At 47.2% G+C, this 26,469-nt stretch overlaps 1 protein-coding gene and 1 pseudogene across 1 annotated transcript in view; both read left to right on the plus strand.

The window, feature by feature from the left end:
• EIF4E1B (eukaryotic translation initiation factor 4E family member 1B) overlaps positions 1-21,498 on the plus strand; it is a 39,998-nt gene extending 18,500 nt beyond the window's left edge. Inside the window, exons 5-7 of the mRNA XM_063927917.1 lie at positions 7,634-7,747; positions 11,771-11,910; positions 21,284-21,498. Of these exons, the coding sequence (XP_063783987.1) occupies positions 7,634-7,747; positions 11,771-11,910; positions 21,284-21,398 (369 nt within the window). The 3' untranslated portion in view covers positions 21,399-21,498. The remainder of the gene's footprint in view (positions 1-7,633; positions 7,748-11,770; positions 11,911-21,283) is intronic.
• On the plus strand, positions 4,855-4,973 carry LOC134937770 (5S ribosomal RNA; annotated as a pseudogene).
• Positions 21,499-26,469: the final 4,971 nt, after the last annotated feature.

Here is a 26,469-nt window from a genome sequence, read left to right on the forward strand (position 1 = left end):
GTTTCTGGGTACTCGGAAACCCCCCCTGGGTGCGCCGCTGGTGGTGCTGCCCCGCAATGTGATCACAATACAAATAGCGATTGACCCTTGCCTATAAGCAGGGGCACCGCCGCCATGTTTCCAATCGCAGGAAAAGCAGGCGACATCATTGGCCGGCCCTGAAAGCAGCCATGACATGTCTGTGTTTACTGTGACACTCTCGGAAGCTCTTTTCATGTACTCTGTGCAACTCTAAATTTACTCTGTCTAATCAACAGGCTAGTTCTACCATGTGAGTAGTTTTCTATGGTGGACTCAAACAAATCTGATACGGTTTCTGACACGCCACCTTGGGTTTTGGTTCTGGCCAGATCTGTGGCTGTGGAATCGGCCGAATTGGCAGAGTCCCCCGAGGACAGAACCTACCTGGGTTAAGGACTTGGCTAAGTCCATGGAGGGCCTCGCTACTGTTATTGGGTCTTCTAGTAGACCTTCTCCTACTTCTTCCCTTAGGCAGAAGTGTCCACTTCCTGTGATTCTTCAGTCTGACGATTCACACGAGGAACAACCTCACGACGACGACGTGGAGGAAGGCGATTGGGAGGAAGTTCTAAAGGAACCAGTACATGACATTGACTCTGGTACACGGGGAGTAGAACCATTGATCCTAGCGGTAAAGAAGGTCCTTAATTTTCTCAATGATCCTGTACCGGAGCCCAAAGAATTTAAATTGTTTGGGGAACAATAGGCATCTTTGATTGTTTTCCCCTTTTCTCAGCAATTGCATGACCACCTGGCGATGGCATGGAAACAGCCAGAGAAGTGTTTACAGATACCAAGGAAATTTTTCTTCCTATCCTTTTCAGGCATCCATGATGGGTAAGTGGGAGAATCCACCACCAGTGGATGCGTCCGTATCTAGACTGTCCAAGAAGACTACCATGCCTACACCAGGAGCCACTTCTCTTAAGGACTTATCGGATCGCAGACATGAGGCTATTTTTAAGTCCATTTACTCTGCCGTGTGGGTCCAGCTCAGGCCCACGCTGGTAAGTGCGTGGGTTAACACTACCTCTGTCAAGTAGGCAGAAGAACTAAGCAATGGGTTGGACTCCAGTGTACCTAGGTCCGACCTGAGGGTCATTGCTCAACACATACATGAATCGGCATGTTACTTAGCTACGGCCACCAAAGACATCAGTCTAATTAGTTCTAGAATCTCTGCCTCTGCTATTTCAGCACGGCGTACATTGTGGCTTTGATTTTGGCATTCGGATACTGAATCTAAAAAGTTAGCTGAAGCTCTCCCATTTACAGGTGATATTTTGTTTGGACCAGAGTTGTACAAATGGGTTTCTCAAGGTACTGGGGGCAAATCCACATTTTCACCATCTGCATCTCCGCCTGCCAGGCGCCCCTATATGGGCCCTTCTTTTCAGTCCTTTTAACCTCAACAGTCCTTTCATAAGAGAGGTAGAGGAGGCAGGGTCAGAGGTCATCTACACACAGCTGTGCATCGTCCACAGATCAAGGTGAACGAAAAACAAATGGCATGATGGGTTACCGCTCCACAGGTGGGTGCATGTCTACTGACATTCCATCTGGTTTGGGGACACTCCACATCTGATCCTTGGATTCACTGTTTGGTGTCGTTGGGGTACAGAATAGATTTCTCTGTTTTCCCTCCAGACCGATTCTTTACAACCGGACTTCCACCATCCCCAGACAAGGCAGCTGTGCTACAGAAGGCCATTCAATCCCTTCTAGTATCACGGGTATTGATACCAGTCCCATTACATCAGAAGGGTCGAGGATTCTACTCCAACCTCTTCGTGGTTCCCAAGCCAGACTGATCTGTCAGACCGATTCTAAACTTGAAGTCCTTTCACAAGTAACTGACATTTCATCATTTCAAGATTGAGTCCATTCAATCTGTAATAGCAAACTTAGAACCAGAGGAGTATCTGATTTTGTTTGATATAAAGGATGCGTACCTGCACATACCCATTTGGGAACCACACCAGGCCTACCTGTGGTTTGCCATGTTCCAGGAACATTATCTGTTTAGAGCACTGCCATTCGGATTATCTGCACCCGAATCTTCTACGGTCCTTGGGCGTAACCATTGTTCATTATTTGGACGACTTGTTAATCAAGGCACCAATGAAGATGACTCTTCTGGCGCATGCATCGCTGACCTACAAGACTTTAATACGTCATGGCTGGATCATCAACTTGGACAAATCTCAGCTAACCCGACTCAGCGTTTTCGTTTTCTGGGGTTGATTCTCAACACTAACCTAGAGTCATCCTACCAACGTACAAGGCTCAGGACATCCGTCGGATGGTCCAGTTGGTCTTACAGACGAAATGGGTATAGTTGCACCTTTGTATCCGACTGTTAGGGAAGATAGTGGTGGCCTTCGAAACACTGCAACTGGGCCATTTCCACTCCAGACCATGGCAACTGGATCTTCTGGCTCTCCTCTCCAACTACATCGACTGGTCCACTTATCTCCTCTGACAAGACTGTCCCTTCTCTGGTGGCTCCAAATCAACAACCTGGTGGCGGGATGTCTTTTCGGAATTGGACTATTCTAACAGATGCGAGTCTCTGAGTTTGGGGTGCAGTGGTCCTGGACTATCACTTTCAGGGGTGGTGGTTGATCCAGGAAAGCCGGTTACCCATAAACATCCTTGAACTCGGGGCAATCTACAACAAACTGACTGTAGATTACCAATGTCTTAGGAATCCATCCTGTTCGTGTACAATTCGACAATGCAACAGCTGTTGCGTACATCAACGGAGAAGGCGGAACCTGCAGTCGCATGGCAATGCAGGAGGCTTATCTGATTTTGAAATGGTCAGAGACCCATTCCGCTTCCTCACGTTCTAAAATGCGAGTCAGTCAGGGTCGTTCTGGTAGCACCGGACTGGCCTTGAAGAAGCTGGTTATTGGATCTTCAACTCCTTCTGGCAGACGAACCGTGGCCTCTGCTACTTTGGTCAGACCTTCTACGACAGGGTCCATTTCTCCACCCCAGCTTAACGCAGCTGTGTGACTGGGTGGCTGTTGAAACCACTATCCTGAGACATAGGGGTATTCCGGATTCCATCATTCCCACAGTGTTATGGGCCAGGAAACCAGTCACTGTGGCTCATTATCACCGCATCTGGCGTTATGTTTCCTGGTGTCGGGGTCTACAAATCCCTTCCAGATCTTTCCAGCTATCCAGATTTTGACTTGGTCTTAAACACAGATTAGACGCTGGTCTCCGTTTAGGTTCCTTTTTTTTTTTAAAGGTCCAGAATTCTGCTCCCTCCATTTTTTTTTTTTCCCAACAAAGTTTCTCCAGGGAGCGCTCAGACTTCAGCCTCGTTTTGTTCCACCTACAGTATCATGGGATCTGACCTTGGTGTTGTCCTTCCTTCAATCCTCCACATTTGAAACTTTTGGATGGGTGGACATTAGGTTTCTCACCTGGAAGACTGTTCTGTTGGCACTGGCAAAAGACAAAAGCAGCTATATGCCTTTTCCAGGGCACACTTAGAAAAAATATAAGAAAGTGATGAATTATGAAAATATGAGTATATTAATACTTAACTTTTATTGAGATATACTTGATACCCCTACTTATTTTATAATTCTCCAAGCGCTTTTAACAACTCTTAAACTTAAGTTCATAAATTACATGTATTTATACTAACAATACTTCTAACTTAATTTAATTTCCTCCCTGAACATCCCCTGCACATGATTGTATAAACAAAGCAGGAGACTGTTCACAGTATGACGTGCGTCCCAGCTGGTCCGCCTCTACACACGCCTCCACACATACCTCTGTGTCTGGTAGGCTGATCCTCAGCTCAAGTAAGGCGGCAGTGAGCTCTGGGAGCAGGCGATCAGGTGATCAAGCTCCCAGAGCGAAACGTACGTCACTTCCGGTCGCTCAGACCGCGGACATCGGCTCCAAGTTCAGCACACCCTCTCCCTGGTTGGAAAACCTCAACCTACAACTGCGGGACACTCCAGGCCTCACACTGCCCACCAATGCATGCAGGCATTAAGGTTTGAGCCACACACCTAGTGAGGCATTTTTTTCAACTTCCACCAGGGGGGACTCCTATCGAGGCACAGCCTAACTATTCCTCCACCGTGTCCAAACAATTAAGGGGCACAGTGGGAGGTAGCACTCATCCTTTATGTAGATCAATTAACAGCATTAGCTGTAAATATCTGAGGTGCCTAGTTTAAGGGTGTCTCTTCTCCCCTTTCCATGTTTTTTCATTTTTCTTTATATCATGATACTCAGTGCAACAAACACTATTTGCTTATTTGGAGAAACGACCTCCCCCTATGCAATCTGAATGTCTAGTATTAATATGATGTGATATCTAGCCATAGGAACATTCAGCATCTGTATTACATTGTTGGTTTTTTTGTTTATTGCACATATCCAGTTCAGGGGATCAATCCCTGTTGGAGTATCATATTTATATGATTGGTCTCCTTTTTTTCTTATTCAGCATCACAACCATTAGAACATGATGGTGATAGTGATTTGCATATCCAACAAACATGGCCTTCCCCTATGGAATCTAAATCTCTAGGAGTTATTGTTTGATATCCAGTCACAGGAACATTCAGCATATGCTTTAGGAATATATATTTTTTGCTCTTTGCATAAATGTGATATAACAATAGGAGTTTCATATGGGGGCAACAAACACCCATTAGAATACGGTGTGGTTTTTCATTGCACAGAATCTTTTATTTCATTCAGGGGATTAATCCCTGTCAGATTATCATATCCATAAAATTTGCCTGGAGTAACCGCACACTGGAATTGATTGCACATGCTGGAGATTTACTCACCTACGGTCAAACCGCACTGAGTATGCCCAACCTCGTCTGATCTTGGAAGCCATACACTACAGGGCCTGGTCAGTACCCGGTTGGGAGACCACCAGGGAATACTAGGTACCGTAGGTATTTTAGTCTCACATCATTTGAGTCTTTCCAGTTCTCTGTGCAGTCCCAGGCATTGAATTTTCACCTATATTTAATTCTGATATTCTGACATGGGATAGCTGAACCCAATGGAGCAGGTTGACTCCCACAAAGATTTTTTCAATTTAAATTAAAAGTAATTTTTGGATTATTAAGGGAGTAAACAATATTTTCGCCTTTCTAATTTTTATCGCCCAAAATTTGTAGCAAATATCTATATTTGCCTTCTCCCTTTTATCAAGTATATCTCAATAAAAGTTAAGTATTAATATACTCATATTTTCATAATTCATCACTTTCTTATATTTTTTCTAAGTGTGCCCTGGAAAAGGCATATAGCTGCTTTTGTCTTTTGCTCTTTCTTAAGACCACATTTTCCATATAGTTTACTGAACTATTTTCCGGGAGCACCACCAACCCATTGCTGAATTTATTTGTTTGTGTAGTAAGCATAATGTTGGTTTAACAGATTATTAAATTAATATAAACATTACTAATACCGTATTCTGTGCAGATTTACCAATTTCTTAGCCTGTTGGCACTGGCGTCTGCTCGCCACGTATTAGAATTGGGTACACTCACGTGCAGGCCGCCATACCTTGTGTTCCATGACGACAGAGCAGAACTTCGTTCTCTGGCTGCTTTCTTGCCAAAGGTTTTGTCAACTTTTCACAAATCAACCAATTGTGGTGCCGGCTTTTCAAGAGGGTTCTGGCCATACTCTGGATGTGATGCGAGTCTTGCGCATTTATGTTGCTAGGACGGCTACCTTACAGAAATCAGACACGCTCTTCGTGTTGTATGATGCTGTCCACAGGGGCTGGCTGGCTTCAAAACAAACCGTAGATTGATTTGCTTAGCCATCTGTCAGGCATATGTCACAAGAGATCTCCAGCCTCTGCCTTCTCTTGTAGCACATTCCACCAGATCGGTGGGTACATTTTGGGTGGCACGTAGTGCTCCTACCCTACAACTTTGCCGGGCGGCCACTTTGTTTTTGTCCAATACCTTTTTTTAAAATAACTATAATATAATCTTTTTGACACGTTTGCAGCTTCGGCTTCTCGTTTTGGCCAATGAGTGCTGCTGGTTTCTCAAAGCTCTCCCACCCAGGGGGAACACTTTGGGATGTCCCCAGCATAAGCTTCCAGTGTCCCCTAGTTGATGAAAGAAAATGGGATTTTGGTACCTACCGGTGAATCCTTTAGTCTGATTCCACAGGGGACACTGGATGCCCTCCACAGCTCTCACCTGCTTCTTGTAGATAGTTTTTGGAGTTTGATCTGGTTTGTCTGTCCTGTGTGTGTGTGTTCTCCTAGTTCATCCTTTCTAGGTTCCATCTCCTCTCGGTCTACAGTTTTCTAACTAGGGGATGATGGAGACTAGAGGGGGAGGAGCTACACACTTTTATAAATTAACATGTGCCATCTACCAGCAACCAAGTCTCTATCCCCCAGCGGAAGCTTCCAGTGTCCCCTGTGGAATCGGAGAAAAGGATTTACTGGTAGGTAGGTACCAAAGTATTTTTTATTTTTTTTCTTCCCTGCCACGCTTCTAATTTGGTGTTAATTTCCTGGTAGAGTGTGATGGCATGTCTGCTCTCCTCATGGTCCCAAATGCATATAGAGATTGCTTCGAAATGAGACAGGAGTGAACCTTTTATGCATATCCAAGGCTTTTACCATTCATTTCAATGGGGTGTTTGTTATAGTAGAATGGGGAGCAGATGGTCTTCAAACTGGGAACTGCTTGTGATTGTCTAGTGGCAAAGGGGAGCCCCTGCTTTGAGCATTAATGAGCAGCAGTATTGTTTCGTACAGAAATTTTTATCTGTGGCAATGTTTTTGCCAATTTCCGTTTGACTTTCTACATGTACTATGCACTCTGAAACTGCCATTGATGTGACTAATTCCATGGGACTTTGGGCCTAATTCAGACCTGAATTCAGCCCTGCATGTCAGGCTTGCCCCCGCAGAAGTACAAAAGCATCGCACAGCGGCGATGCTTTTGCACTTCAGGAGTAACTCCCAGCCAACGCAGCTTTTGCGTGGTGGCCGGAAGCTACTCGTTGCAGCGGTTGCTTGTGACGTTACGCAGCTGCTGCGGCCCACCCCCCGCACAGTCCAGCCACGCCTGCGTTGGCCGGACTGCGCCCACAAAACGGCGGCCAAAAGCAACCGTGCTGCCCCCTCCCACCCAGCAACCGCCTCTGCCTGTCAGGCAGAGGTGATCGCTAGGCAACGACAGCTGTTGGCTGTCAGCCAAGCGCCGGCACCATGCGCACTTCTGACCTGATTGCTATGCTGCGATGAATGGCAGCATGCAATCAGGTCAGAATGACCCCCTTTGTCAGCAAGGTTTCAACTGATTAAAAAAATAAACGTACACATTAAGAAAGATTTTGCCCTTAGAGTGTGAACCCCTAAGGTTTTGCTTTGTATGTAATTTTACAGTAAAAACTAGATGAGGAATGATTTCATTAAAGAAAAAAACGAATTCTGTCTAGCACGGATAGCAGATTAGAAATGTTTTATCTTCTGTCCTCTGTAACAGCGGATTCTCAATTACTTAATTGACTATACACAGTGTCTTCAAAAAAAGTTCTTTTTTTTTTACTAGTGATCTTAAATGTTTGTGTGCAGGACGGCATTGAGCCCATGTGGGAGGACAGTCGGAACAAAAGGGGTGGAAGGTGGCTCATCACTCTATCAAAGCAGCAGAGACACAGTGACTTGGACTCCCTCTGGCTTGAGACTGTAAGTGGCCAGGTGTCTTTTAGTCTGTTTTGTAAATTGTTATTCTTTCCAAGTTAGACAGAATTGTTCTCCTCCCTTGAGTCAATAATGTAATGACCATTTTGGCTTCCAATGTAAAGTCATGGGCAGGTCACAGTCATGAGCTGGGTGGGGTTAGATTCATTTGTGCGCATACTGCAATGTTCTTGGATGGGAAGTTATAAGCAGGCAGTGTGGAAAATAGTTTTGAATGTAATCAAAACAGATGCCGGCTCTTTGTGTTGCAGACTAGGTCCATGCACAGAGTAGACGCTACTTGGATATATGCTATTAAAGCATTACTTTGAGAAACTGGTTTAAAAAGTTGTGTTTTTTTTTTTTTTAACTAAAGTAAAATTTCCTAAAAATATTTCACAAGTGTGTGTTTCTTTTGTCATGTGACAGAGCTTGATTTAATCTGACAGCATCCAACCCCCCCACCCCCCACCATAGAAAACTATGCGGGCTGTGGCTGCTGTCGTAAATGAAGGAGCAGCCGTATTTATCAGATATCTGCTGCAGTCAGACCTTCTTACATTTGCATAATACTTAATATTTGCTGATATCCATGAAAATGGGGTTTAAAGATAAATGGGCCACTACGTGTCTGACAAGGTAACATAAGTACATAAGTGCACACAGCACTATGTAACTGATATAACTAGGCGCTTCATTAGACTGGGATGAAACATGTAAGAAACTGAACAGCAGAAATAACTCAACCACTCTGCATACAGGACATGTTACACAATGCAGAGCAAGCCACCTTCTGTGAAGTCACTGGCTACGAGTTAATGCATACCCTCCAACATGACCCGCCCCACTAGGTACAAAATGCTCTGTTTCTGGACTTCCCTCTTAATTTATTATTGCCATCACCTGTGAAGAAACAGCTTTCTTATCATTTAACTAGTTCAACACAGGTGATGGAAATCGTAAATTAAGAGGGAAGTCCAGAAACAGAGCATTTTGTACCTAGTGGGGCGAGTCATGTTGGAGGGCCTGTTAATGGTCTTAATTGTATTGTCTCAGCCCATAAAATGTCTGCTTCTATTGTGTGCATATGAAAAGTGCATTAGTTTTCTATAAATGCACAGTAAACTATATGCAGGTTGTTATTCTACAGTACACTGTACATACCGAAGTGAAACCTAAATCCACAGCACTTATAATTGTGTTAATTTACAACTTCAAATGAACTGACTGCTATGTATTTCATAAGTAGCAGCAACCAAAGTAAATGCATTTTTCTAATCGAGATGTACAGACGGATTCTGAGTAGCCAACAAAGCAAAAGAGTGATTATCTTTGCACCTGGACAAACCATAGAGGTCAATCCTATTGGGTGAGAGTCGGCGCCTGAGAGCCATTCTCATGGCGAACTCACACTGCCGATTACCTTTGTAGTTCAATTCCAAACTCGCATTTATTTTTAGATTCAATTTGCATTTTTTTTTTTCGTATGTGCACCCCCTGAGCAGGTGAAAATGTAGGGAAAATCTTTCTTGCTGTAAATGTCAGTACACAGTGCAGGACCTTTGGCGCAGGGACGTGCAGTCAGGGGAGGCAGTGCCTCCCCTGTCATAATGACTGCAGTAATACAAAGAAGATATTTATAACACGTCCGGTGTCATAATTATCCTCTTTGCATTTTTCTAATCATATTTGCTGTGTGGAAGGCAGCTGAGAGCGCTGCCTCCCACTGACAATGGTAAAGTGTCCGAGCTGGGGGGCGGGCAGGGGGCGTGGCCAAACGGATGGCAGGAAAAGCCCATTGAAAAAACATGCAGTAGAGGCAGCAGCAGATCTGCCTCAGTGACAGGGGAGTGCCTGCATCCCACCTCAGAGCCCGTCCCTGTCAGTGAGGCAGACTTGATTGGCCAGTGACTGTGACTGTTTCCTGATGCACTCTCAGTGCTGAGTCCGGATCTCCCTCTCTCCAGGTGCTGGTCGTGTTACAGATGGTGAGGTGAGCTGTCGGGGTGCACTACAGCATGGGTAGCACTGTTATCAGGGGGGAGTGGGGACCTCCGGTTTCCTGCACATGGCTACTATAGCCACGGACAGTAGGGTCAGGCTGCTGCTGTCAGGGCTATGGCAGGAGCAGGCTGCATGTCACTGTCTGCTCCAGCCTTTAGTTTCCCAGCCCTCAGCTGCTGCCTGTGGATGTGTGTTACTGATACCTTCTCCATTCCCACACACATGCAGCAGCAGCACAGCCCTGGCTGGGGGTGGGAGGAACACGGATGCTGGGGCTCTTTACTTGTTCTGTACACTGGAGTACTCATTCATTTCTTATATTTGTACTCCGTTCTTTTCTGTTCCAGTTTTTGTTTGGTCACACACTGGCCGATTACACTAAAATATATTTCAGTGTGTATTTACCAACGATGAACGATGTGCGACCCCGTGCGCGTTCATCGTTGGTGCCGTGTAGTTTATGCGTGCAAGCCAATATGGACAATATCGTCCATATTAGCATGCAGGGCTATGGGGCCGGGTGACGGGGGAGTGAAGAAACGTCACTCCCCCGTCACCCCTCCTTGCCGCCGGGGCATCCGTAGGCCGTATCGGCGGTGAGGCACCTCGGCTGAAAATCGTCCAGTGTGTAAGGCCCTTAAGTGTTGTGAAGATGTTATAAAAACGGATGGTACAGTATATTATAAGAGTTAAATATAAATGCTGCAATATGGCCTGATTTGGCCTGGTCACCTACTGTACTGTATGTCAAGCTCACTGGTAGGGAATGCGGTTAGTTTACTGACAGTCGGGATCCTGCCCCCCCGCCACAATGCCGTTGCCAGAAATCCGATTTGGTCATGATACAGACGTCCAAACCCCGACAGTTGGTGTCCCGACCTATGTAAGTATAGTGCCACCGATAGTTTTAGGGTCAGCAGGGTTAGTTTAGCCTCCCCTCCCCCCAGGGAGGTTAGGGTTAGGCTGCAGGGAGGGGGGTTAAGCACCCACGGAGAGGGTTAGGGTGGCGCTGCGGGGGAGGGAGAGTTAAGTTTAGTCAGCGGGGAGGGGGGTTAGGTTTAGGCAATGCTGCAGGGATGTTAGGGTTGGGCACTGTAAGGGCAGGTTAGGGTTAGGCTGCGTGGGGAGGTTAGGCTGCATGAAGGAGCGTTAGGCACCCACGGAGAGGGTTAGGCTGCAGGGAGGGGGGGGTTAGGCTGCAGGGGAGATTAGGCAATGCTGCACAGATGTTAGGATTAGGCACTATAGGGGGAGGTTAAGGTTAGGCTATGGGATTGGAAAGGGAGGATTAGGGGGTTGGGGAGAGGGGATAATACCCCCTAGCTGTATGTTGGTGTAAATCAAGTTCTGTTATTAGCCAGTGCCTCCCCAATCATTGACCTCACTGCGTTTGGCGTACCCCTCCTAATGAAGTAGGCACCTGGTGGGGTATGAATAGCATACACTGGGCAATAAAGACATGTTAGTTTTCAGGAGAACTTCTCTAAAAAGCTTAATGGGTAAGTAATGTGGGACAGGTAGGTTTGGGTGTTATATTGATGGGAGAGAGTCAAATGGCTGTTCCAACTTTTGACCAATATGTATAAAACTACTGAAATTACTATACTTTTTTTTCTTTTTTTTTTTTTTCTGTACCCCTAAATGATGGAAATGCTTTAATTTGACAACCATTTGCTTGCATTCTCCACAAATATGAAGTGCATAAATCAGCCACTTGACAAGTTTTTAAAACCTCCAGTACCTATGGCCACTAGCAGCCATCCAAATGGTCCAGCTGTCTTTGTTGTGGGGTGTGGGGGGAGGAGCAGGAGTCCAGTCCAGGATGGTTTCCCCACCTCCAAAGTCTAATTTTGTAAAGAAATTGAGGATATAGCTTCAGTTTATGCCATTTGGATCATTTCAGAATTGCCCGTAAAATCTATTTTATAAAGTCCATCTGTTAATTTTGTGCTGCACAGGTTGTAAAACATAAATTCCAAAACTGAATCACCCCAAAAGAGCTTTTGTGTATTTCTTCTATTCCAGTTACTATGTCTAATTGGTGAAGCTTTTGATGAATACAATGAAGAAGTCTGTGGTGCAGTAATTAACATTCGTGCAAAAGGAGATAAAATTGCACTCTGGACCAAAGAAACGGAGAATAGAGAAGCTGTCACTTATATTGGGTAATTCCAACACTGCATCTCCTGTGCTTGACTCAAACTTGTAACTTATATTGTCAATTTGTTCTAAGGGGAACATTTACTAAGCAGTGATAAGAGTGGAGAAGTGAGCTACTGGAGAAGTGCCCATGGCAACCAATCGGCACCGAAGTAACATCTATAATTTGCATACTATAAAAATATACAGAGCTGCTGATTGGTTGATGGGTCAACTTCTCCACTGGCTCACTTCTCTGCTCTTATCACTGCTTAGTAAATGTCCCCCTAAATCTACTCCTCCCCACGGATTTATTGGTCATATTAAGTGTATTAGCTGCTTTTAACAGAGCAAAAGTGCAATCAAAGTTGGGGCACACAACCTACAAAAAAATCTTTTTATTGTGTTATATATTTAGGGGTCCATTTACTAATTATCTAATCGCTGTGATTATCTACCGCCAATCTTTATTAAAGAACACATGTAGGGATTGAGCCTGTCCCTGCAATGTGTTTAAGAAAGTGATGGTAGTAACTATTTGCAAAGGGCTGCCGCTCTACTGCACGTGTGTGATATGGTGACCTTGCGAGTGGTAATCGCCAGGGAGAGATCATCTGTGCTTTTTGCATCTAACCTTAAGCCTCGAATGGCTAATGCATCTACACATTCTATGGGGGCTGCTTTTGCGGTCCAAAATGGGGGATCGCTAATATTTACTGTGGTCCTCTGCAGATATATATTCGGGGGATACTTATTTGTGGATACCTTCCTGAAAAACTAGTTTTCGGAGAATGTCACAAATATTTGATAAACCTTTAGACTTGTATAAATTCAGCTGCCGCTTTTATTTTTTATTTTTTTATATTTTATCGTGATGCTGGGTACCTAATTGTAAGGGCAGAGTAAACTAATTACTGGGTTTAGCTCCCGGATTTAGTGCCTGGAGCCATATAATTACATTCTGTGACTAACCATAAGGGTGAACTTCATGCAGATTTCTGCTTGATGTGTAAACAAAAAATCCTGCACAACTAGAGATGTGCACCGGGCCATTTTTGCTAGATTTGGATCTAATTCGTCCATCCGGCTTTGGATTAGGATTTTTTTTTTCTAAAATTAACAAAAAAAGCTAAAATAATAGGATTTTAATACCTACCGGTAAATCCTTTTCTCCTAGTCCGTAGAGGATGCTGGGGACTCCAAAAGGACCATGGGGTATAGACTGGATCTACAGGAGACATGTGCACACTAAAGACTTTTACTGGGTGTGAACTGGCTCCTCCCTCTATGCCCTTCCCCCAAACCTCCGTTATAGAAACTGTGCCCAAGAGAGACGGACATTTAGAGGAAAGGATTTTTGTTAACTAAGGGCGAGAAACATACCAGCCCACACCACAAACATACCGTACAACTGGAGCAGCAGGAAACCAGAACAGTATGAACTAACAGCAACAAGCTGAGTACAACGGATACACAAACCTCGTGTAACCGAAAATAACCAGTAACAATACAACTGCAAGGAACAGTCTGCACTGGGATGGGCACCCAGCATCCTCTACGGACTAGGAGAAAAGGATTTACCGGTAGGTATTAAAATCCTATTTTCTCTTGCGTCCTAGAGGATGCTGGGGGCTCCAAAAGGACCATGGGGTCTATACCAAAGCTTCAGACCGGGCGGGAGAGTGCGGACGACTCTGCAGCACCGATTGAGCAAACATAAGGTCCTCATCAGCCAGGGTATCAAACTTGTAGAACTTAGCAAAAGTGTTTGAACCCGACCATGTAGCTGCTCTGCAAAGTTGAAGTGCCGAGACCCCTCGGGCAGCCGCCCAAGATGAGCCCACCTTCCTGATAGAATGGGCCTTTACTGACTTAAGGCAACGGTAGCCCAGCCGAAGAATGAGCGTGCTGAATTGTATTACAAATCCAGCGTGCAATAGTCTGCTTAGAAGCAGGATTTCCAATCTTGTTGGAAGCATACAGGACAAACAGAGCCTCTGTTTTTCTAGTAAGAGCCGTTCTAGCGACATAAATTTTCAAAGCTCTTACAACATCAAGAGATTTTGGGACTGCCACAGGTACCACAATAGGTTGATTTATGTGAAACGAAGAAAACACCTTCGGCAGAAATTGTGGACGAGTCCTCAATTCCGCTCTATCCACATGAAAAATCAAATATGGGCTCTTGAGACAAAGCCGCCAAATCGGACACTTGTCTGGCAGACGCCAAAGCCAAAAGCATGACCACTTTCCAAGTGAGAAACTTTAACTCAACCTTACGCAAAGGTTCAAACCAGTGAGACATAAGAAACTGCAATACCACTTCAAGATCCCACGGTGCCATGGGTGGCACAAATGGAGGATGGATATGCAGCACTCCCTTCACGAAAGTCTGAACCTCAGGAAGGACGGCCAATTCTTTTTGAAAGAAAATAGATAAAGCCGAAATCTGCACTTTGATGGAACCCAATTTCAGACCTGCATCCACGCCTGTCTGCAAAAAATGGAGGAAACGACCCAAGTGAAACTCCTCCGCAGGAGCTGCTTTGGTTTCACACCACGACACATACCTTCTCCAAATACGGTATAATGTTTCACCGTGACCTCTTTCCTAGCCTTAAGGAGAGTGGGGATGACCTCCCCGGGAATACCCTTCCGGGCTAGGATCTGGCGTTCAACTTCCATGCCGTCAAACGCGGCCGCGGTAAGTCCAGAAACACGCAGGGCCCCTGCAGTAACAGGTCCTCTCTTAGAGGAAGCGGCCAGGGATCTTCCACTAGTAATTCCTGAAGATCCGGATACCAGGCCCTCCGAGGCCAATCTGGAGCGACGAGTATAGCCGGAACCCTTGTTCGTCTTATGATCCTCAACACCTTTGGAATGAGAGGAAGTGGAGGGAACACATACAGACTAAAACACCCACGGAGTAAGCAGGGTGTCCACCGCACAGGCTTTGGGGGTCCCTCGACCTGGAACAATACTTCAGAAGCTTCTTGTTGAGGCGAGACGCCATCATGTCTATCAGAGGAATTCCCCAATGCCTTGTCACTTCTGCAAATACCTCTTGATGAAGAGCCCACTCTCCTGGATGGAGATCGTGTCTGCTTCCCAGTTGTCCACGCCCGGGAGGAAGACTGCTGACAGAGCGCTCACATGGTGTTCCGCCCAGCGGAGAATTCTTGTGGCTTCCGCCATTGCCGCCCTGCACCTTGTTCCGCCTTGGCGGTTTATGTACGCCACCGCTGTTATGTTGTCCGACTGGATCAGGACAGGGAAACCCTGAAGAAGCTTCTTCGCTTGCAGGAGGCCGTTGTAAATGGCTCTTAACTCGAACATTTATGTGGAGACAAGATTCCTGGGTTGACCATTTTTCTTGGAAACTTCTTCCTTGCGTGACTGCGCCCCAGCCTCTGAGACTTGCATCTGTGGTCAGCAGGACCCAATCCTGGATTCCGAATCGGCGTCCCTCTAGAAGGTGAGAGCCTTGCAGCCACCACAGGAGAGAAATCCTGGCCCTGGAAGATAGACTTATTTTCCGGTGCATGTGCAGGTGAGACCCGGACCATTTGTTCAGCAAATCCCACTGAAAAACCCGAGCATGAAACCTGCCAAACGGAATGGCTTCGTAAGCCGCAACCATCTTCCCTAGCACTCGAGTGCATTGATGAATCGACACTCTTGCCGGTCTCAGAAGCTCCTTGACCATGGTCTGTATTTCCAGAGCTTTGTCCTCCGGAAGAAACACGCTCTGTGTCTAGGATCATGCCCAGGAAGGGCAGCAGAGTTGTCAGGATCAACTGAGACTTTGGCAAATTTAGAATCCAACCGTGATGTCACAGAACAGACAGGGAGAGTTCCACATTTCTTAGCAACTGTTCTCTTGATCTCACCTTTATCAGGAGATCGTCCAAGTACGGGATAATTGTGACCCCTTGCTTGTGAAGGAGTAGCATCATTTCCGCCATAACCTTGGTGAAAACCCTCGGGGCTGTGGAAAGCCCAAACGGCAACGTCTGAAATTGGTAAAGACAATCCTGTACCACAAATCTCAGGAAGGCCTGATGAGGATATATCAGGACGTGTAAGTAGGCATCCTTTATGTCGACTGACGCCATAAAATCCCCCACCCCCCCTTCTAAGCTGGAGATCACAGCTCGAAGAGATTCCATCTTGAACTTGAAAGTTTTCAAGTATGGATTGAGGGATTTTAGGTTCAGAATCTGTCTGACCGAGCCGTCTGGCTTCGGCACAACAAAGAGGCTCGAATAGAAACCTCCCCCCCCCCCCCCCTCCCGTTGGGACGGGGGAACCGGCACAACGACCCTCTGTTGACACAGCTTTTGTATCGCAGCATTTACTACTACTCTTTCTGGAACAGAAACTGGAAGGGCTGACTTGAAAAAGCAGCAGGGGGGCATCTCCTGAAACTCCAGTTTGTACCCCTGGGACACTATGTCTAAAACCAAAGGATCCAGGGCCGATTGAAACCAGACCTGACTGAAGAATCGGAGATGGCCCCCCACCAGCACGGACTCCCGCAGGGGAGCCCCAGCGTCATGCGGTGGACTTGATAAAGGCGGGGGAGGACTTTTGGTCCTGGGCGCCTGACACTGCAGGCGACCTCTTTCCCCTTCCTCTACCCTTTGAAGCGAGGAAGGACGAACCGTTTCCTCTTCTGTATTTATTAGGTCGAAATTACTGCATCTGCTGATGGGGCACCTTTTTCTGTTGTGTGGGAACATAAGGAAGAAAAGATGACTTACCCGCAGTAGCGGTAGACACCAGGGCAGCAAGGCCGTCCCCAAACAAGACACTACCTTTAAAGGGGAGAGCTTCCATATTTTTCTTGGAGTCGGCCTCAGCATTCCATTGAGTCCACAGCGCCCTCCTGGCCGAGACCGCCATGGCATTGGCTCTTGATCCCAAGAGGCCAACATCCCTCGCCACATCCTTTAGGTAATCTGCAGCGTCCTTGATATAACCAAGAGTCAAAAGAATGTTATCCTTATCAAGCCAAATTATCAGCCCACTTGGCAATAGCACTACTCACCCATACAGACGCCACAGCAGGTCTGAGCAATGCGCCAGTATTAAACGAAAATGGCCTTCAATGTCGTCTCCAGCTTGTGATCCGCCGGATCCTTGAGAGCAGCCGTGTCAGGGGATGGAAGCGCCACCTTCTTGGACAATCGGGATAGAGCCTTGTCGACATTGGGAGACGACTCCCATTTCTCCCTGTCATCAGAGGGGAAAGGATATGCCATAAAAATTCTCTTGGGAATCTGCCACCACTTGTCCGGTGACTCCCAAGCCTTTTCACAAAGAGCGTTCATTTCATAAGAGGGGGGAACTTCACCTCAGGCTTTTTCCCTAAATAAACAAACCCTCGTATCTGGAACAGCAGGTTCCCCAGAGATATGTAAAACATCTTGAATAGCCACAATCATGTACTGAATACTCCTAACTACCCTTGGGTGTAAAGTAGCCTCATCGAAATCGACATCAGAATCAGAGTCTGTGTCGGTATCTGTATATACCATCTGGGTAAATGAACGTTTCTGTGACCCTGAGGGGATCTGTACCTGAGACAAAGCGTCCTCCATGGATTTCCTCCATGTTTGTCTGAGAATCCGATTTATCCAGCCTCTTAGACAATAAAGCCACATTTGCATTCAGTGTACTCAACATATTCACCCAATCAGCAGTCATTCCCAAATCCTTTTCTGCACCCCCAGTAACTTCCTCCGGGGAGGAACCTTCAGCCTCAGACATGTCGACACGTAGTACCGACACACCCACACTCACTCACACCGGCCAAAATAAGGGGACAGACCCTCTGTGTTTCTCTCTACAGGCTTCCCTGTGGGAGTATGCCAGCTCACACCCCAGCGCCCATATACTACAAAGCAATAATACATGAGGTAAGCGCTGCCATATAACAATAAAAAGCACCAAATTACATGTGCCCCCCCCCCCGTTTTGCTCCCTTGTTACTTGGAAGGAGCTTGGAGGTCCGGGCCAGCGTCTCTGCTGCGGCTGTGGAGAGAGTGAATGGCGCTGGTGAGCTGTGCGGCTAAGCCCCGCCCCTTCCCGGCGCGCTGTAGTCCCGCTCAAATTTGAAATTTTTATACTGGTGGGGGTATTGTATACTGTGCCTGGGCACCGAATATGCCTTCTGCCAGGTAAATTGACCCTCAGTAACTGCTGCCCAGGGCGCTCTCCCCCCCCCCTCCCAGCGCCCTGTAAGTGCCTTTGGTGATGTGTGTGGGAGCATGGAGCGCAGTGCTACCGCTGCGCTGTACAGTTACTGAAGTCTTCTGCCGTCTGATGTCTTCTGTTCTTCCAATACTCACCCGGCTTCTTTCTTCTGGCTTCTGTGAGGGGGGGTGACGGCGCGGCTCCGGGAACAAGCAGCTAGGTGAACCAAGTGATCGAACCCTCTGGAGCTAATGGTGTCCAGTAGCCTAAGAAGCAGAGCCCTTAACTAAGAAGAAGTATGTCTGACTTCTCTCCCCTCAGTCCCACGATGCAGGGAGCCTGTAGCCAGCAGGTCTCCCTGAAAATAAAAAAGCCTAACATAAGTCTTTTTTCCAGAGAAACTCGGGAGAGCTCCCCTAGTGTGTGTCCAGTCACTCCTGGGCACAGAGTCTAACTGAGGTCTGGGGGAGGGGCATAGAGGGAGGAGCCAGTTCACACCCAGTAAAAGTCTTTTTAGTGTACCCATGTCTCCTGCGGATCCCGTCTATACCCCACGGTCTTTTTGGAGTCCCCAGCATCCTCTAGGATGTAAGAGAACTTAATTTTCGGCCTTTTTGTCCCTAGAGTATTAACCTCAATAACATTAATTTCCAGTCATTTCCACTCTGTTTCGACCACCTCACAGTTCACAATATTGGTTTCACCAATATTGGCCAAAGGCTGGCTAAACTGCAGTATACAGTGTGGGTTGCATACAGTGCAGGTCAGATACAGTGCGGGATACTGTGGGTTTGATACTTTGTGGGACACAGGACAGGTTGGATACTGTGCGGGATATAGAGTGGGTTAGATACTGTGTGGGTCGGATACATTGCTGGTTGGATACAGTGTGGGATACATTGCTGGTTGGATACAGTGTGGGATACATTGCTGGTTGGATACAGTGTGGGATACATTGCTGGTTGGATACTGTGTGGGTCGGATACACTGCTGGTTGGATACTGTGTGGGTCGGATACATTGCTGGTTGGATACTGTGTGGGTCGGATACATTGCTGGTTGGATACTGTGTGGGTCGGATACATTGCTGGTTGGATACTGTGTGGGTCGGATACATTGCTGGTTGGATACTGTGTGGGTCGGATACATTGCTGGTTGGATACATTGCTGGTTGGATACTGTGTGGGTCGGATACATTGCTGGTTGGATACTGTGTGGGTCGGATACATTGCTGGTTGGATACTGTGTGGGTCGGATACATTGCTGGTTGGATACTGTGTGGGTTGGATACAGTGTGGGATACATTGCTGGTTGGATACAGTGTGGGATACATTGCTGGTTGGATACTGTGTGTGGGTCGGATACATTGCTGGTTGGATACAGTGCGGGACACATTGCTGGTTGGATACAGTGCGGGATATAGTCTGGGTCACATACAGTGCAGGGAGACTACACCAATAGTGCACTTCTGTGACGGGATGCCGGTGATGTCCTCCGTGTCTGAGGATTGGCAGTGCAGGGTTGCTGACAGAGCCCTCATTGTGGGGTTGCTGGCGGTGTCTGTGCTGGCAGTGACGGTGTCCTCAGTGCAGAGTTGCTGGTGTCTGTACTGCTGGCTGTGTCAGCAGTGCGGGGGTGCCAGGGGGTAGTCTTACTGAAGGGGTGTCAGCAGTGCTAGCAGTGTCCTCAATGTGGGGTTGCTGGTGGTGTCGGTACTGCTGGCTGTGTCGGAAGTGCAGGGGTGCCAGGGGTATCCTTACTGCAGGGGTGTCCCCAGTATGGGGTTGCCAGCGGTGTTGGTACTGGTGGGGTGCTGGTGGTTTCGGCAATGCAGGAGTGCTGATGGGTGTCTTCAGTGCTGGGGTGTTGGCAGTATCCTCAGTGCGGGGGTGCCGGCAGTATGTGGATGTCAGCAGTGCGGGTGTCAGCAGTACAGGCAGCGGTGTTACAGTGGTGCGGCTGGTCATCTTTACTAATGAAAGTCTATTAAGAAATGCTGATTGGCTGAGAGCCGTGACAGATGGCTCTCTCAGACAATCAGCGATCATCCCATAGAGTCCTGACAGCGGGATCTCGAGTGTTCAGCTCGCACAGGGCTCGAGGAAGCTGGGGCTTATCTGAGACCCGGGCTCAATGGCCGGATAAGGAAAGTTCGGATTTCCCCAAATCCGAACTGCTCATCTCTAATACTAACTAGTGCTTCCGGGGATAGTTTTGGGCTTTCTGCTTGTGGTATTTGCGTAGCTCTGGGCACTTAACATGACAGCTGTGGCTAACCATGCGTTAGCCATGGGCTTACTATGGGAAATTACTGTATACTGCTGAACACTTAACCTAGGAGCTAAAACCCAGCTGTAAATCCTGTGGCTAATTTAAATCGGCTCCTGTGTGTCTACGGTGGCAGTATGGAGGTAAATTGCATTACTGACACATGTATTCAGAATGTAATTGGAGGGATCTGACCACATGGAAGATAAGGCAGGAGTGATAAAACACCTAATTGCTGCAGTAGAGAGTGAGACTGGAAGACTCTGCAGTCAGGACAGGCAGTGGCCTACTCCAAGTAGTTGGCTGGTAGGAATGCTGATTGTGTAATGTGTGGTAGCCTACTTCTGCATGATGGAAAAAGACTAGGGGTAACTCTACTTTATAACAGACACTAGCACTTTCAGCCTGTGTTGGTTATACCCAAATCAGGAGGAAAACTGGCATGGGGTCACAATGTGCTCTATGGGGAAATCTGATCTTTCCAGCTGGCCTCAGGCTGATTTGAAACCATGATAGGAGGACTACACCACTGTAGTCTGCTAGCCCATTGCTTTTTACCCTAAAACCAGGGGACACTACGTTTTATTTTTCCCCTGTCTTTGGGGTAACTAGTCAGTTTACCTGTTAGTCAGAAAAGAAACTCCCTCCTAACATGTTACCGTGCTGCAAAGGCGTATGGTCGGACACATTTAGTGGATTATAAAAACTTTCGTTACTTTGTGTATATTATGCAGCTTGACATAATGATTTCACGTAATGACATGGCTTGTACTTCAGTTAGAGCAAAAGTAATACATATAGTACAGCTAGGGTTTGCGAGTGTTACTTTAGTTGCTGCATCCATGTACAGTGTGTAGCTTCTAAAACTTTATAATGTACTGATAAAGTAGAGAAAGATGTCTCCTACAATGCTGCATTTTTTTCCCCCCCACAGCAAAGTGTACAAGGAAAGACTAGGCCTGTCTTCTAAGGTAGTCATTGGTTATCAGGCTCACGCAGACACTGCTACGAAGAGCAGCTCCCTGACCAAGAACAAATTTGTGGTTTGAAAATTCTGCAGCCAATCTATTTATCTACTTGCACTTTTTTTCTTTTTGTGGTGAACATGTGGAAGAGGGTCTTAATGTAAATAAAATATTATACAGCTCATTACTGTGGGTGAATTAATTTATTGCAAATTGGGAGTCAATTAACCTACCACTATATTTTTAGATTGTGGGAGGAAACCAGAATACCCAGAGGAAACCCATGCAAGCATGGGGAGAATATACAAACTCCACACAGTTACAGCCATGGTGGGTATCGCACCCAAGACCTCTGTTGTGAAGCAGTAATTTTAACCATGACAGTCTGTGAGACATCATAGGTCATGCAGTGAGTGATGTAGGGTTCTATGTACTGAGCTTTGGAGCGAGAGCCAACAGAGAAACTACCAATCAAGCAGCTACTAAATACCACTTTTTAAACAGAGGAGATGTATTACAGAGGTGAAGCAGTACCGATAAGATGTATTATCTCGTTTACCATTGATCTCCCACCAGAACCCACAGCCAGAGGCGTTACTCGCCTGCTTGACACCCGGTGCGGCAGGCTTGAAAGTGGGTGTGGCTTAGCAGCATGGGGGTGTGGCCAGGCTTTCCAACCCAGTTTACGGGACATTGCTTAGCAGGACCAAGGCATGGCCAGTCTTCCCAACCCAGTTTTCATCACCCCAGGGTTCTGAGAGATGCGAGCTGCCCCCGGTGGATGCCCTGTTCGCCCTGTGACAGGAGCTGGGGTGCTGCAATGTTGCACTGCAATACCCGGCTACTGTCACTGAGCAGGAGCCAGCACTTTGGTGTCACCCCTCGGCTGGTGACACCCGAGTGCGGTCCACATCCCCCTTGTGATGCCACTGCCCACAGCACATCATCCTAGTGCTGATGTACGGTCTGTCTCTCTTCCTGGCCAGCTCCACTGGGCATGAATTAAATCTTGCAACCATCATGAGATCTCCTGTGCAGCCCGAACCCCAGCAGTCGCAGCAGCTACAGACAAATAAGATAGCAGCGCTAATGATGACAGGGGTGCATAGTGCCTCTGTCAGGTAGCACACACAGCCCAGTAATACATAGGTAAGAGCGGTATCAGCCCCATAACGACTGATAATACATCTACCCCACAACATATATCATGGCAGTTAGGAGCTGATTGGCTGGCACTCTGTCCAAGGCTTAGTAATACTCCTTTCACATCGCCAATGCCAAATCTGACCTGGAAATTGGAAACCAGTCCTTCCCAGGTGGGATCCAGTATTGGACCCTAATGGCAGGCTTCCTGACCCGGCAATCTGCCAGGTCGGTTGCCATAGTGGCGGGGAGGCGGCGCTGGGAGATGAGCTCATCCGCGCCGCCTCTCCCTACGTAGTGAACGGGTCCCGGTCGCATTGCCCCGGGAGCCTGTTTATGCTGCCAATGACCAGGTATTTAACTCTGGAATAACACAGCTTTTATTCCCAGGTTGAATTACCGGGTCAGGCAACCTGGAATTCAACCATGGCCCTTTCACACCGACTGATGTCGACCCAGCAATATCCCGGGTCGATACTGGGTTATTTTTGCGGTGTGAAAGGGGTATTAATAGACCCCTTAGTCACTAAGGCTGTGCTGCTGTAGCAGTTGTTGGTGTCCATGTCTGTGGTAGAGGGCGAGAGAGTCACAGGGTGTGACACCATGAGTTACTGCACTGGGTGACACCAACCCTAGTGACATCACTTATGCCTGCAGTGTGTACCAGTCAATATACTGGTCTCTATTGTATATTGGAGGTCATTCCGAGTTGTTCGCTCGCAAGGCGATTTTAGCAGTATTGCACACGCTAAGCCGCCGCCTACTGGGAGTGAATCTTAGCTTCTCAAAATTGCGAACGATGTATTCGCAATATTGCGATTACAAACTTCTTAGCAGTTTCAGAGTAGCTTCTGACTTACTCGGCATCTGCGATCAGTTCAGTGCTTGTCGTTCCTGGTTTGACGTCAAACACTCCCAGCGTTCGCCCAGACTCTCCCCTGTTTCTCCAGCCACTCCCGCGTTTTTTCCGGAAACGGTAGCGTTTTTTCCCACACGCCCTTAAAACGGCCTGTTTCCGCCCAGTAACACCCATTTCCTGTCAATCACACTATGATCGCCGGAGCGAAGAAAAAGCCGTGAGTAAAAATACTAACTTCATAGCAAAATTACTTGGCGCAGTCGCAGTGCGGATATTGCGCATGCGCACTAAGCGGAAAATCACTGCGATGCGAAGAAATTTACCGAGCGAACGACTCGGAATGAGGGCCATTGGTCACTATTGTGCGGTTTATTACGTATGGATCACTAGAACGTTCCTTGCTTTGTGAGATGTGGGTGGTAGATGTTGTATTTGTTTATAGCTCTTTGATATAACCATTTTATTTTTTTATTTTATTGGCTGTTGCAACCACATTCACATTAGATAGATCACTGCTACAGGTCATGTCCGCTTTCCCATTGCAATGCACTAACACAAAAGCCAGATGCACTTACTTGCATTTGCACCCCAAGTCAACAGTTGCCAGCCAGCCCATTACTGATGGTAGACCGTATCCTACGTTTTTAAGGCACCGCATGTGCAAAGTGGAAAGCGTTTAAGACATCTTCTTGAAATCATTTTAAATGCACTTTTACAGTGTCCAAAATCCTTAATGCAATGTCAAAAGCTAAATGTGGAGTGGTCTTTTATACTGCGCGTCAGGAGAACTTTGAGATGGGTTAATGAATGCTCTGTTTTACCGGAGGACTAAGGTACAAGTTTATCTTTGCTTCTGTGTCTATGACCTTTGAATCAAATCCGTTACTTATCCATTGCTCTGTGTATTTTCTTTCTTGCGTTTTTTGTATTCCCTTGTGTTTTGATCATTGGTGTTAGAGTAGGTACTCTCTATACTATGGTGTATTTTCTACAGTGCATTGCTGTTGTTACTCTGTTATTAATCTGGTACATTATCATGCGTGCAGCAGCAGCTGAATTTACTGTATATATTTATGAAGGGGGCCAGGTGTTGCACTCTCCAATGGTTAGTCAAACCAATGAGGTGGCAAGCCACACCCCCTCAGCAGACTGGCCACACCCCTAAACATGGGCCCCTACCACTGCATTCCCCGGTGCGCCCTACATGCCTCAGTCCGACACTGGTCGGGAACAGGGGTGTTAAGTGTGTTTGTGGTAAATATTAAAAGAAACATGCTTTAGGTATTGTTCAAACAGTGTATAAGAAATTACTGCCTTCCGCTATTGTCAATATCACTCTTGCAAGGTGATACATGTTTATGGTAAGCAAATCCTGAGGCCTTCTGGGAAGATGTTTCATACTTTTTTTACTTATTGGCTGAAGGTAGCCATCGACAAGTCTACGAGGAAGGGGCAGTGTGCAGGCCCTCTGCTCTATGGCTGCGAGTAGACTCTGTCTTTATGTCCGAGTCTCCTGCACATGAGCAGGTCTACGGGACCATGGTGTCCGTGCCTTTTATTACTGGGGATATCTCTTGCACATGCTCAAATCAGCAGGACTCTGGAGGGGGTGGCACTTGATATACCGGCTGTCGGGATCCGGACTACCGGTATACCTACAACTAATTTCCCTCTTGGGATGTCTACGACACCACTGGAGGGAGAATAAATACTGTGGTGCGCATAGCGTGCCATTGTGCCCGTGGCGAGCGCAGTGAGCCCGCAAGGGGCTCTTTTGCACTTGTACCACTGCTGGCATTCTGGTGGTCAGGATCCCGGCGCCGGCATGCTGGGTGCTGGGATCCCAAGCGTTGGCGAATCATACTACACTCCTCTGGAGGGGTAACTATAATTATATGGACACTGCACACCCTGCACCCAGTATAGATCCACCTATGTTACCATGGACAGTATCCATTAGTGTTACATAGATGGCATTAAACCATTGACAAGAAACTTGATGGGTTAAACCAGTATTTCTCATATGTCCTAGAGGATGCTGGGGACTCCAAAAGGACCGTGGGGTATAGATGGGATCTGCAGGAGACATGGGCACTTTAAGACTTTAAATGGGTGTGAACTGGCTCCTCCCTCTATGCCCCGCCTCCAGACCTCAGTTAGATTCTGTGCCCAGAGAGACTGGACACTCTCACAGGGGAGCTCTCCTGAGTTTCTCTGTAAAAAAGACTTTTTTGTTAGTTTTTTTTTATGTTCAGGGAGCACTGCTGGCAACAGGCTCCCTGCATCGTGGGACTGAGGAGAGAGAAGCAGACCTACTTCTGTGAGTTCAATGGCTCTGCTTCTTAGGCTTCTGGACACCATTAGCTCCAGAGGGTCCGATCACTTGGTGCGCCTAGCTGCTCGTTCCCGGAGCCACGCCGTCACCTCCCTTGCAGAGCCAGAAGATAGAAGCCGGGTGAGTATTATGAAGAAAAGAAGACTTCAGTGACTGCAGAAGACTTCAGTATTGAGGTACGGCGCAGCGCGCCATGCTCCCACACACATATGGTGGCACTAGCAGGGTGCAGGGGGGGCGCCCAGGGCAGCATGATTACTGAAGTTAAGCACTGATTAAAATATACAGTATATTAGAAGTGCCTAGGCACTAAATGTAGCCCCCGCCAGTACAAAATTTTTGAATATGAGCGGGACTGAAGTGTGCCAGTGAGGGGGCGTGGCTTACCCCTCACAGCTACCCAGCACCATTTTCTCTTCACAGGAGATGCAGAGACTCTGGCCCTGACCTCCACACTTCTGTACAAGTAACAGGGTGCAAAACGGGCGGGGGGGGGGGGGGGGGGGGTGTGCGCACAGTAATTTGGTGCTATTATCATTGGATATGAAAGCGCTAACAGGTCTGAGGCGCTGTGTATAAAGTCTCAGTACCGGGATAGGTGCTGGGGTGTGAGCTGGTAAACTCCCTCTGTTTCTAACAGGTTTTCCTGTGGGTCTGTCCCCTATAGCCCAGTGTGATTGTGCGTGTCGGTACGTGTGTGTCGACATGTATGAGGCTGAGTGCTCCTCCGCGGAGGAAGTTGCAGTGGGGGCAGATAAGGCGCTGGGAGTGACCCTGTCGACACCGCTTACAGCTGATTGGGTAGATATGTTGAGTAC

This window comes from Pseudophryne corroboree, chromosome 6, assembly GCF_028390025.1.
Source record: "Pseudophryne corroboree isolate aPseCor3 chromosome 6, aPseCor3.hap2, whole genome shotgun sequence".
Taxonomy (NCBI): domain Eukaryota; kingdom Metazoa; phylum Chordata; class Amphibia; order Anura; family Myobatrachidae; genus Pseudophryne; species Pseudophryne corroboree.